The following is a 13802-nucleotide window of genomic DNA, read 5'->3' as shown; positions in this document are numbered from 1 at the left end:
CACACACAGCAGTACAAGAACACAAAAGCAGACACATGTGCATTTGCACTTTCATGCACGTTTCATGGTCACAGTTACACAAACATGCACTCAGCAGCGTGTGTCACATGCAACCACATCGTGCCCCATCATGCAAGTCCCACGTCTGCCAAACTTACTTCAATGGTACTGTCCAAAGACCCCACACTGTTCCTACGACCTCGCTTCCCTGTTACCCAATCAGAATGAGGCAGAGTTAAAAGTAGTTCACCAGAAAATACCTGCATCCTCGGCTTAAAGTTGTTGTTTTTGTTTCTGGAATCTGAAAGAGCCATGTTGGTTGTTGCCCACTGCTTCGAGTCTTTATCCTTCTGTACTGTACCGTAACACATTTATTCTACTTTATTCCATTTTCTAACACTTTATACTAATATTGCACTTAATATTAGTACTTGTACTTTCTATCCCCATCGCATTTATTTGACAACATTGCAGATTAGGATTTCACACTCAAACAGGTGACCAGCTTGTAAAATGTGGTGCCAGAACACAGATTCAGTGTTGGAGGAAGTATTCAGGTCCTTTGAGGATACGAAAGTACTAATACCAGCACCACTGCAGAAAAACTACATAATGGGCCGTAATCAAGGAAATGTACTCAATGGAGAACAATTAGATTATTATTATTTATGCGTCAATGTGTGTGCAAGACTATTAAATCTGAGGTAATTATTATGTAGTGAGCTGGGAAATAATGATCATTTTTCATACATATAGCTACTGTGCAGATTAAACTGCTCGTATTAATAAAAGGCAGTTTAGTGCAGCAATGTTTCACCTCAACCTGCTACAACATTAAAATGCTGCTTAAATATTTATGCGTCCGTCCTGAGAAAGCAGCAGTATTGTGGGCAATTCTGCAGCATTTTTAACACTTACAACGTGAAGCCGACACTTAAACAAGCAAACGTGGGACCTCGAATGTATAAATTTTACGGTCATTTAACCTTCGTTTTGTTTAAGCTGCACAAACCTTGGATAAGTCTGATAACACAATGACACAGTGTGGGACTGATCCTCATACTGAGTCGTACATATCATTTCGCTGATAGGTTACATCTTTAATAAAAAACACCAAAACTAGATGGTAGTAATTTATAGCGTCAGCAGTGAAATCACTGTTTTAATTAAATGCAGTAGTTCCTGTGGCTGTGCACTAGATGGAGGCAGGTTATCACAGCACCACATCCATCTGCCTGTACAGTATCAAATGGCCATTTTAGGTTGCATCACTGTTTCATCAGTTGCATAAGAGCACAGATGTAGGTTTGCTCAGAGTGGGTGAGTCATAAGAAAAACTGTAACCATAAACAGAAATGGGAAAATATCCCATTTGCTCTCTCTCACTTCAGCACACTGTGATTGGTCAGAAGAAAACCAACCTGTCTGTGCGACACCCTCACCTGTTTCTGAGAGGTCTCTCAGTGAGGAGCTGAGCGCCGTGCGCTTCAGTCCGTCCACCGAGGCGTAAGTGTCGTCCAGGCTCGGCCTGCCCAGGGTGCCGTTCACCACCTCGCTCTTTACGGTTCCACTGGTGCCGGACCCACCGCCCGACGTCCCCCCACCTCCAGCTCCTCCTCCTGTCAACACTCCGGGACGCATCACGCCTTTCTGCTTCTCCAGCTCAGCTGCAGGCAGAGATGGAGGGAGAGGAGGTAACACTGAAAGCTGTCGCCCACGATCACAATGATCGTGATGAGCTTCAACAATACACGAGTAATACTTCTGCTACTATTACTACTGCCTCTGTTATAGTGATACTACTACTACCACAGCCTCTGGTATCATTACTGCTACTACTTATTTTGATATTGGTGGTGCTACTACAATGACTAATTCTCCCACTCCATTATCTGACAGTGACATTAGTTGAACTGATAGTACTGTTGCTTTTACTAAAACTACATATGCATCTGCTATTTGTACTATTTCTACAGCTGCTGTTGTCATATGACCAAAACTGCAGCTGCTACTAGTACTGCTACTACTTCTGCTTATGTTCTTACTAATACATGCTATTTTACTGCTACCACTTCAACTACCAGTAGTCCTTGGCTTTAAACTACTAATACCATTGCTACATTACTATTTCTTAGTAATTAGACTGTAACCTAGTACTAGAACACCAAGTGTATCAGCTGTCACTACTGCTCTTGTATTGGTACTGCAGTGAGGAGCACACTTACACTCCACCCTGTACTTCTCCATTTCCTGGACCTCTGCGATGCTCTCTCGGAGGTCGGAGGTGAAGCGTGCACGGTCCTGCTGGCTCGGAGCCGTGAAGACGATCAACACCTTCCTCTCTCCTCCAGGATTCGCTGATGTCAGTCTAATACCATGAGGGTAGTCTGCATGACACACACACACACACACACACACACACACACACACACACACACACACACACAAACACACACACACACACTACACTTCAGAGGTGGCACAAGTGCACAATGTACACAAACTCCATACTCAAGTATGTCCATTCAACTAAAAAACTCTCCACAATATGGGGAACAAGACTTGAGTCAAGTTGAAGTACTATGTGCCTACTCTAAAATGTACTTCAAGTAGCAATACTGCAATATGAAAGTCATGTCTCTGGGCAGTTCTGAGTTTCTATTTAAAAAAAACAAACTATTATAAACATTATAAAATTTAACGGTGTTAACGTGAAATTAAAGTACAAGTTTCACATGTGTTTTTGCAGAAATCTAAAATGTTCAGGTTTTGTTAAGTTTAATTAATGTACAAAACAACTTCAAAAACCATTATTCAAGAATTATCAACATCATAGAAAGAAAAAAAACATTTAATTTGTTCTCTCTGTATTTCTGGCACTACTGACTGTGACCTCTGTCCAAAATCCTGTCATGTAAAAATGTGAAAATCAGAGCTAAAATTAATCTGTTGTTACTTTAGATAAAAAAAAAATATTCAGACAATCTGCCAAGAGGAAAAAACCCAATTATCTAAAACATTAACATCAGTCACATCTAGTGAAATCAACATGTTTATATGAACATTTCAATTTGCAAAAAACTACACTATTATGGCCAAACAAAAAACTACTACATGTATCACAGTGATGAATACAAGTGATGATCATATACACACAAAGCAGTTATTCTAAAACAGGCTTATGGATAAAGCTCCACCCAGTGTCTCTACAGGCAGTGATGGAAGAAGTACTCAGATACTTCATTTACAATATCAGAGTAAAACATTCCATTACAAGCAAAACAATGTAGCAGTCAGAGTCCTACTAATGTACTTCAGTATTCTCAGGAAATTATCAAAAATAAAAGTGTTATTGGGCAGCATATCAGCATTATCTTACAGATATTTTATTTTGGTTGTTATGACATTTGCATCATTTACATCATGTTTGAGGCCGAGCTTTATTGAATCTGAGGGGGTTGGAAAATGGTTAGTGAGAAAACAAAGTTCTCATGTACAAACTGTCTTTTCTTTTCCGTTTTTTCATATTTGTGAAAACTCTGTGTAATTTAACCACTTTGTTTCTCAAATAGTTACATTTGGAAAATGCAACGAGAGAAATATAAAGTATTTCTACTGTTATATTTGGATGCTTTTTTGAGGCTTGAACAGAAAGCTGTATGCTCACATGCTCACAAGGACAATGCTATCATGCGGTTAGCAGGTAAAATGTTGCAGTTAGTTTTTTTTGCTCCTGCATTATAAACTATACAGTAAATCTACTCCCAACCCCGTAAATTTATGTTGAGGGGTGTTAAGTAGGGAACATGATGATGATTTTATCCAATCTATTCATCAGGACTTTTGGATGGGTCATAAAATAAATGTGAGCTCTTTAAAGCCTTAAAATGAAACAATATTAAGTGACTGTGTTTATCTCTGTACTGTCGTCTTTTACAGTGCACATACATCTTGTCTAACTGCCTCGTTGGTTTAGTGTTTAGTCTGCATTTTTCTGCCGTGGAAAGGAAGTGGAATTTGATCTAAAGTAACGTAAACCGCTAAAGATTCATGTAGAGGATTTCACAGAACATAACCTGTAACAGGAGGGTTGAAAGTCTAAAAGACTCCGACACACTTCCTACCTTCTTCCCACACAAAACATACAGTACATGCAACAGAGCAAAATGGAGGTGCATCCACCCACAGACTATACACATACTGTACTCACTGACCCATACACCTATATAAGAAGACATACACCCACACACACACACACACCAGCAGTCGATGTATGATTGTGCTGATGAATCATATGGGACAATCTGTCCTGGTCACAGTCATCACCACAGTCTGCCAAGTCCCATCTATCTCCAACTCGAGAACCAGAACTGTCAACGGCAACTAAACAACAACAACCAACCAACTAAATAATGGCGCAACACCGGTGCAGCATCAGCTAGTGATGCTGTCAGCTCTGTGGTCTGGGGACCAACAAAAAAAAGCTCAGTTGAAGCTCGTGTTGAATTTTAGCTGGGATTAAAGCTAGAACTGAACTTTGTGGTAGATTTTAAAATGTGACTAAAATCATGATCGATACTTTTGTTGAATTGTTTTTTTTTTCTGCACTAAATCATCAATTGTTAATATTCTTAATGCACATCTCATTTTACCACTGGCTATAGACAAAAACCCAATAGCCAATGGAAAAATCCCATTGGCTAAAAATTCCATTTTTGCAGTTTGTTGACTTGATTGTAGGTGGTTTTTCAATTAAATAAAAGGCCTTTTCTTGTCAGCAACCAGAAGTTCCTCGATTCTTTATGGAATAGATTTATCAAGGTTGTGGAAACATTCCTTTAAAGATTTTGGTCCACAGTGACATGACAGCATTGTGCAGTTGCTGTAGATTTGTCAGCTGTACATCCATGATGTCCTGGTCCACAACATACCAAAGGTGCTGTACTAGACTGAGATCTGGTGACTGTGGAGGCCATGTGAGTACAGTGAAGTTATTATCAATTTCAAAAAAACCAGTTTGAGATCATTTTAGCTTTGTGGCATGGTGTGTTATCCTGCCTGAAGTAACAGTTAGAAGATGGGTCCACTGTGGTCATAAAGGGATGGACGTGGTCAGCAACAACTCAAAAGGCTGTGGCATTTAAATGATCCTCAGTAGATAAAAAGAGCCCAAAGTGAGTAAAAAGCATGTCCCCCACACCAATAAACCACTGGCAGCCTGAACTGTTTGTACAAGGCAAGATAAATCCACGCTTTCATGTTGTTCACTGCTAAATTTTGACCATCTGAATGTTGTAGCAGAAATTGAGACTCATCAGCTAAGGCACCGTTTTTTAATCTTCTATTGTCCAATTTTGGTGAACTGTAGCCTCAGTTCCTGTTCTTAGCACCCAGTGTGGTCCTCTGCTGCTGTAGCCCATCTGCTTCCTGCTTCGATGTGTTGTACCTTCTGCACACGCTGTATGCAGTGGTTTCTCCTTTTGCTGTTGCCTTTCTGTCAGCTCAAACCAGTCTGACCATTGTTTTTTGCTGGATATTTTCTCTTTTCTGAGAGAAAAGCAACCGGAGCTGCGTATTATCTTGACCATTTCTACATAGCGAGTTGCTGCTATGCATTATATATAGATATTTATGAAAATGGTGGAGCTGAACTCTTCAGACTGAGGCATCCTGTTAACAGGTGCTGAGGCAGATTTGAAACGCCACCAACTCCAATCTGCTGCATAGAACTGAGAGCCAATTCATCTCCGCTGAAATAGAGGCTTGGAAACCACATAACCCCCCCCACACACACACACTCTGTATATGATTGTGTTAACATCGTTATTGAAAAATGTGTCGGTTGAGTGAGTCATGTTTTGAGGAATGCAGCTAAGCGGCCTTGTTTTCGGATTGACAGGCATATATTTAGGAAATCCTGTGATGTGCTCCTACTGTGTTTCCTTCAAACAGGTTGCTGCTGTTGTCGGTGGTGTACCGACTACACTTTTCTAAAGTAAAGATGCCTTGCATTTAAAGGAAAGGCTGGCAGTTTTATTTCTGTAATTGGAGAGGGATGCAACATTATGTTTTGCCAAGTGACTATTAACAGATTGTTGAGAACATTTCCAACTGGGACAGCGTCTACAATTTCTGTCCCACATGCATTTTATGTGCATGTTTAAAAGCATCTAGTGCCGTGCTCCAGCCTAGCTGCACTACATAAGGTGTACAAGTTGAGATTTCACAACTCCTGCACTAAAACATCTACAAAATGCGGCTGATGTTCACTGTTTTACAAGTTAAATATACATCGATTGCTGTAACGCAACTAACATCGAGACAACAAACAAGGGAATGACGTTGGAAAGAAGGATCAGAGCTGTTCTGGAGGCACGTGCTGGAATTAGACCTTACTGGTTGAAGTGTCCTGGCTTCCCTACGCTTGTAGACTTGGTAAACACATTGCCAGGAAAGCTGTGATGGCAAAGCACATTCAAATTTACAATTAACTAATTGTGCAACAAGCCTTGAGTAGACTCTTTGCAAACTTTCAGAGAGTTCACTCATTTAGATTCAGCATAAAACAGCTGATGTTGCACTTTTTTTTAACATAACATGTTTGAGTGTGATAACGCAAACACCCAAAAGGATGAAGGTAAATCACCTGATCAGGCACTTGAACCCTGGAACCTCAGATTACAACATCTATAATACCAGGAAAACTTGGTATTATATTAATGGAGTGAAATCCAGACAAGGGAAACGTGCAAAGGACCACTTCAATGTCCATGCAGTTGGATGAAAGCAGTCAAAGTGCAGTATGTTTTCCGTTTTTGCAGTCCATCTATGTGCTTCAATGCTCCAGGGTCCTGACACACCAAGCAGATGGGTCGGCTGAGGGTCGGTAAGAGAGACCACTCTGATTGGCTGTTTTGCTTAGCCAGTCAGTGCATTATAACTTTTGTTACTTAATTCCAGACACATGCTCTCACATGATAACGGCCTTAAGCGGACAATTTGAATTTTATTTCACAGAATAAACTGACTTAGAAAATCTCAACAAACTCATGGGGCCACAATGTCAACACAAAACATTGTCCATATCACATCCAACTGTATGTTCTATACTTACCTTGTACATTTTTAACCAGTGTGAAGTGTGACAGACAACTCACTCAAAAACCTGCTGCTGTTTCGTCGCCAAACACTGCGAATTTGAAAATGCTGAGACGATTACCACAGTGCATATGCAGAGAATCACACATACAAAGGCCCTGGGCAGCGTCGAGTCTCTTCAGCACAGTATTAGCTTAAGTGTTTCTGTGTGTGCGTGTGTTATATTTTCAGAGGGTCCTGCTGACTGTCGGGTAAAAATAGACAGTTGAGCAAGCGCGAAAAAGGAAAAATGGCAATATAGAAAATAAAATGCAGAGAGGCTGAGACAGATGGAGAGACCAGATGGACGGGAAGAGACACAGATAATGAGATGAAGGGAGCAAGAAGAGAGAGAATGGGAGGGAAGCACTTACAGGTGTTTTGGAAGGTGTGGACCTGCATGTCCACCAGAGGAAACGATTGTCTGAAGCTGTACGTCACTGAAGTCTTCTTCTTCTGGAAGATCTTTGTCACCTGAGGAGAAGAAAAAGGGCCAAGAGGCGACAGAAAGAAGAAGCAGTGTTTACATTAATCTTTATTTCTCCTTATTTAGTTGAAATCTATTTCCACAAACCGCAGACATGTCCCACTGCTCGTCTTCGTTGTTAAAATGTACTGCGCTTCATTATGTCGCCACAAACACAAGACATTTCGTGACATCAAGTGCATGTGGAGGCAAGTGAGCTTTAGCAGAGCTGCTTGCTTTCAAAATTCATGAACCTGCACATTTTCAAACACGAAGCCCAGTGTGCGTTGTTGTTTTTCTGACCTCAATATGACCTTTATAAAATATTCAAATAAGCACCGGTTTCACCTTCATCATGTTCAGTTTGATGTTTTGAAAGGTGCACAATTCCTTTATTTCTCCTATGCAACAATCTGACAGAAATTTAACTCAGGCAACTTTAAAAGTAGATAAAACACACACACACACACACACACACACACACACACACACACACACACAGTGTATTGATTACCATCAGCAGGTCATTGAACAGGAAGACTTCTCTCTGGTGGACGCCGCTCCTCTGAGCTCGATTTGGGTCGGGAACCTCAAACAGTTGACAGCAGCACACGAGTCTGCGATGAGGCAACGACAGCACCTGAAAGCATAAAAGTATTAAAGTAATCTGAAACATATTTTCATCCGTATTTTATTTAACATTGTCCTACATCACATTACACAAGTTCTGTTGGTATCACAAGCTAATAATGAAGCAAAAAAGGGTTTTAATCTTCATAGTTTACATTACAGATTTTACTTCACTTTTCCTTATTCAGTGTCGTGGGGGACACATTCACACCTACAAGGATTTGAACCAAGGACCTTCTAGCCTCCTCACCTAAATATGTATTTTTCCATTTATACATTTTGCATAAATGTTGATAAAATTGAACTGAATTGCAGAGAGGTAACAAGATGCAGAGGCATGAACGGATACAAAGATGTATGTTTGAGATGTCCAAAGCTCTTACAGGCTTCTTGCCGACCACCATCCTCTCCACTGCCTGGACCTGGGACACGTGGTCGTCGTTGGTCCTCAGTTCCCATTTCTGGATCCTTCCATAGATTGCCACCAGCAGGTCCCTGGGGATGTCCTGACCGTTATCGACACCTGATGGAGACACACAGGTTCACGACACTTATACACAGACACAACCTTCTTGGGAATGGCAAGTAAGATTTGTCTTTTGGACCATGAGGATCTTGACTCTATGTGTTTTAAAGTGAGAATCTTTCAGTTAATAGTGGAAGAACTTTAATGAAAAGACCTGAGAGGTGTCGGCCCAAGTTTCCCCGTTACCTTTACTACAGCTCCAATCCCTTTTCACCGACTCAAATCAACATCAACACTGCTTTGATAAATAAAATAAAAACATTAGTACAAACTACACAAGTTATTTTTACCACTGCATCCTTTTTGCCAAGTTCCTATGGCTGAAAATCTGCTGTGAGTAAAATATGAGTGATGACAACAGCCTGCAGCATTTTCACTCTTTTCCAGCCAAAACATGTTTCCTGACTGCACTGAGATGATTAACTGACTGACCCCGCAGGTTCTTGATGAAGTCCTCGAGCTTCATCTTCCTCTCCGGCTTGACGTTGGGGCTGTACATGTCTGTGTTGAGGAGGATGATGGCGAAAGCCAGGATAAAAATGGTGTCTGGGTTCTGGAACTGCCGGATCAGCACCGGATTACAAACGCAGTATCGCTGACTGCAGAGAGAAACACGGGAAATGAGGACAACTCCACTGACTCACTGTGTCTTCTCTGGGATTCAAAGTTGTGGTGTGGTTCAGTACCTGAAGGCCTCCACCAGTCGCTCCACCCGCTGAGCTTCACCCTGAACTTTGATCTGAGCCTGGAACTTCCTCAGAGCATCGTCCAGGTCCATCCCGGAAAAATCCATTTCGTCCAGGACACAGCTACAGAGCCACAAAATCATCATCTACATCAAACTACTTAAACCCCCTCCTCAAAAACTCCATAACTTTTTGAAACCAAACTATTGCATATTTATGGTGTCTTTAGATGAAAATTATACAACATCTGGATTTCGCAAATATAAGGAAAACTGTCCTGTTGTTGTAAAGTCTCTGCGAGGACATAGATGGAAGCCTTTGACTGATGAAGTCATGCGAATGTCCTTTACTCACTCCAGCACGTCCTTGTTGAACTGCTGCCGGCTGCCCAGGAACTCTCCGATCATCTGTCTGCTCAGGCCTTTCCTCTCCAGGATGAACCGGGCGATGCCCACAGGTGTGTCCGACACAAAGCCTCTCTCAATCAGGTACTGGATCCCCTTCTCTGGCTTCCTGAAGTCGAGAGAAAGACAGAAAGACAGAAAGATGCCTTTTTTACTTGTTTCTTGTTATCTAATAACTTTACATTCATGTGGCTATTAAATCGGTGGCACCGCACAACACGTAACTGGCGCACTGCTCGACATCTTTTCCTTTCTAAATTCATCAAACATGCTTTTCTGTTCAAGGTACTGACTAGTTAGTTATTTTACCAGAGGATTATAGATCAGGGGCTTTCGCCTTGCTCCTTCAGGGGTCGCCACAGCAGAACTTGTTCCACACAATGATTTGGCATGTGTTTTTACGCCGGAAGCCCTTCTTCTTGTCCGGGCTTGGTATTGGCACCAGGGCGGCCCTTGGTGGCTTTGTGCGGCCACAACTTGGTGGGGTGGGATTTGAACCTGCAGCCTTCTGCAGCCAAACCCAATGCTCTACCACCAGACCTCCTAATTGACCAGAGGATGATTGTGCTTTATGCAACAGTCTTTCTGCACATCTCCACTAATGATACCACCTTAGCATCTTTCAGTTGACCGTGCCCTGGATGAATGACAATCTCCAAAGACATTTTCCACAACTGCAGTACAGAAGACCAGAACAAACTTAAGTTCTGTTGAGTTCAGTTGGGAGATGTGTTGGGTGCAGAGTTCAGATTCAGCTGGATCATTTGGGTTAAGGTGGATTGGGTCAGGTTTCAAGATGCAGGTCCTGGCTAGCTCTAGGTCTAGTTTAGCCTTCTATTGGTTGGTTGTGCAGGAGTTATTGATAATATACACTAGTAATACCTGACTGTCAGGTTTTACAGGTCAACACATGTATGTTTCAGGTCATACTGAATGTACAGAACACAGAACTCTGTGGAATCAATTCTGTGTAAAATGTTAGTTGATCTGTGACCTGAAAGTCTCGTACTTTGCCTTTTGCCTTAAAGGTCTGTCACTGTAGTGTTAGAAAGAAAAATCTATGGAAGTAAAGTAATGCAAAATGTACATTATATAAAAAATGTGACTGCAAATTGTGCAGACAAATGTATTTTCACTCCAGATTGGTGTTTTTCTTCTCCTGATTGCATGAGAAACATTTTAAAGATTAGAGAGCAAACTGTGAAATTGGATATGGATTGGATAATTGGATAATATATAAAACCTGATCTAAATGAAAACAAATGCGAAGTGCAAATTTTTTAAAACTTTAATTTCAAAGCTTGGTCCTTTGTACCTGTGTCTGGTTGCCTAGGAAAATGGCACAAATTTTGACCCTAAGGAAATTTGTTTTATGATATATGATACTGTTGTTTACAGACATGACCACATACTTGTTAAACAGGTTGAGTCCAATGCGGTACTGTCGCCGCTGCACCACATCATTGTTGAAGGCGGGTGAGTCCCAGCTGTGGCGGCTCTCTCTCTGATAGGTCTGTTTTCCCAGTGTGGCCCCACCTATTGGCTCGCGCAGGCTGTCACGTGACGAGGAGCCGGAGCTGCAGTTGTTGACCGTTGTGTCGTCATTGGAGTTGGTGGTGGTGGAGTTCACGCTCTCGTTGTCACCGTCCGAGCAGAGCAGGTGGTGGTGGTGGAGGTGGGGGTGGTGTATGTGGTGCTGCTGCTGTGCCTCCATGTTCTGTAGTGCAGAGGACGAGGAGGAAGAGAGCGGTGAAGGTGTAAGCGGCGGTGGCAGGGGTGAGAGAGGTGTGAAGGGTGGTATAGGGGAGGGCAGTGGGGAAGAGGGGGGTTCTGGGTAAGTGTGAGGGTGGTGGTGGTGCTGGTGGTGCAGGTGGTGGTAGTGGTGCTGGGCAAAGTGGTGTGCGTGTTGGATGTAGGGGCTGCCGCCGTGGTGCATGTCCATCATGTGTGGCTGGCCGTACTGTGGGTGGTGGTGAAGGATGGTGGGGAGATGGGGGATGGGAGATGGGTGAGGGTGGGGGTGAGGGTGAGGGTGAGGATGAGGGTGAGGGTGAGGGTGTTGCAGTGGGTGAGGGAGCGGGTGTGAGGGCAGAGTCCGGGCTGTAGGCATCGGTAACGGGACGTTGACAGGGCTGCGAGTTTGTCCCTGTGCCGTGGCCACTGAGCGACCGTTTGGTTTGTGTTTGATGGTTCCCTGTGGCGACTCGGCTTCGCTGCTTCCTCCCCCTCCTCCTCCTCGCTCATCCTCTCCGCTCTCTCCTTCTGCTCCGCCTCCCATTCTCTCCCTGTCTCCTTCTCGCTCGGCTCCCGGCGGCTCTTGTTCGTACACCAGGCGTCCGATTGAGCCTCGCTCTGACCTGAAGATATGAAAATTGACACTTTCTGTATTTGCTTTGTTTAATATAATAACAATTAGCACAATGCTAACACTAGGTTACCAGTAGTCATCCGCAATATAGTATACAAAAAGTGAAAACTAGATTCCCAGCTCATTTCCCAGCCCACTGGGATCGACTTCGGTAATTTGGTGCATCAGAAACTGGGGGACAGTTTTTTTGACTTGCAGTGCCATGAGCTCTGTGTTTGACATTTTACCAATCTGCAAAATGTTTTGGTCCTCAGCATGAATCCGCAACAAGATTTCATGACACTTAAAACACAAACGTGAGATTTTACCGTAGTTATTGGTTGACCAGTTATATTTGTAATATGATTACACGTAGGATAATCTTCAACTTTATATTCCAAGAGTGTAATGGATGAGTGATGAGACAAAGCAGAGATACTGTAAAGACAGTATTGTTTTCCCTGATCATATTCTTCATAGAAATATTTCTGATCTGTAATTTGTGACTCTGATTCTACATAAATGCAGGTCTGTCTGTCCGAGAACAGAAGGTGTTTCATGTTTTACAGTCTGCACATATTTTGATTTTGGGCTACAGAAACATGTTTTTGTGGTAATGACCTACAGAATTCTTGAGAAACTCTGAAACTCTGATTGGCTGTTCTGACCTGTCACTCATGTCCACTGAGCTGTCACTGGGTGGTTCAATCGTCAGGACGGGGAGGTGGCCCCCCCCTCCTCCTCCTCCTCCTCCTCCTCCTCCTCCTCCTCCTGCCCTCCCCCTGTACTCCCCTCGACACTCCGTACAGGGGGTGCTGCTCCTCCGGCTGGCATTGCTGCCGCCTTCCGTCTCTCTGCTGTCTTGTCTCCCCCCTGCACTTCCTACTCCTCCTCCCCCTCCCGCTCCCCAGTACTCTGTGTCAGAGCTGGAGGCGGGGCGGGAGAGCGGTGACGATGGCGGGCGAGAGAGTGGTGAGGAGGGGAGGCACCCTTCGTCCATGTACAGCGTGACGTCGCTGAAGGAGGTGGCAGTGCTGTCCTCGTGCATGGCGGCACCTCCTCCCATGCCTCCTCGCCCTCCGCCACCCACGCTTCCTGGCCGGCCTGCGGCACGTCGGGAGGCTGCATTGGCGTTGCGCCATGTACACTGTCTGTAATCTTCCTCATCGTCTTCCTCCTCCTCCTCCTCCTCTTCCTCTTCTTCGTCTCCCTCCTCCTCCTCATCCTCGTCGTCCTCCTCTCCCTCTCCTCCTGCTTCCTGTGAGTCCTCGCGGCCTGACTGGCAGGTGAGCGAGTCGTCCATGGAGTCAGCCAGGGACTTTACCTGCAGTCCACACAGAAACACAACACAGAGAATTAAACATGACCCCAGGTCACAACCTTCTGTGCCATGTTGTAAACAACATCAAATTCAATAGTATTTAAAAAATACTTTTTTTATTGAAGTACTACTTACTGTAACTTTTACAACACATACTTCCTTATAGTTGATTACATATTTAGTTACTATTACTGTTTAGTATCGTTGTTAGTTCTTTCACATTTAATATTTTATGGCCATTTGTCCGTCAGTAATTTCATTTGTTTATTATTATGACTTTTTTGC

At 43.2% G+C, this 13802-nt stretch overlaps 1 protein-coding gene across 7 annotated transcripts in view; it reads right to left on the bottom strand.

The window, feature by feature from the left end:
- LOC137139888 (IQ motif and SEC7 domain-containing protein 1-like) overlaps positions 1-13802 on the bottom strand; it is a 139998-nt gene that overhangs the window by 6538 nt on the left and 119658 nt on the right. For 6 of the 7 annotated variants that reach the window (XM_067527749.1, XM_067527751.1, XM_067527750.1 and 3 more), the window contains 11 exons: positions 12865-13520; positions 11262-12206; positions 9800-9958; positions 9446-9568; positions 9192-9358; positions 8617-8756; positions 8118-8243; positions 7512-7611; positions 2226-2387; positions 1443-1667; positions 159-208 (listed from right to left, as the gene is read on the bottom strand). In XM_067527749.1, coding sequence (XP_067383850.1) covers positions 159-208; positions 1443-1667; positions 2226-2387; positions 7512-7611; positions 8118-8243; positions 8617-8756; positions 9192-9358; positions 9446-9568; positions 9800-9958; positions 11262-12206; positions 12865-13520 — 2853 coding nt within the window. The remainder of the gene's footprint in view (positions 1-158; positions 209-1442; positions 1668-2225; positions 2388-7511; positions 7612-8117; positions 8244-8616; positions 8757-9191; positions 9359-9445; positions 9569-9799; positions 9959-11261; positions 12207-12864; positions 13521-13802) is intronic. The other variant, XM_067527755.1, reaches the window with a different exon arrangement.

The sequence above is a fragment of the Channa argus genome, chromosome 13 (assembly GCF_033026475.1).
Source record: "Channa argus isolate prfri chromosome 13, Channa argus male v1.0, whole genome shotgun sequence".
Taxonomy (NCBI): Eukaryota; Metazoa; Chordata; class Actinopteri; order Anabantiformes; family Channidae; genus Channa; species Channa argus.
Note: the sequence above shows the minus strand (reverse complement) of the source record. Positions and strands in the feature narration are given on the sequence as shown.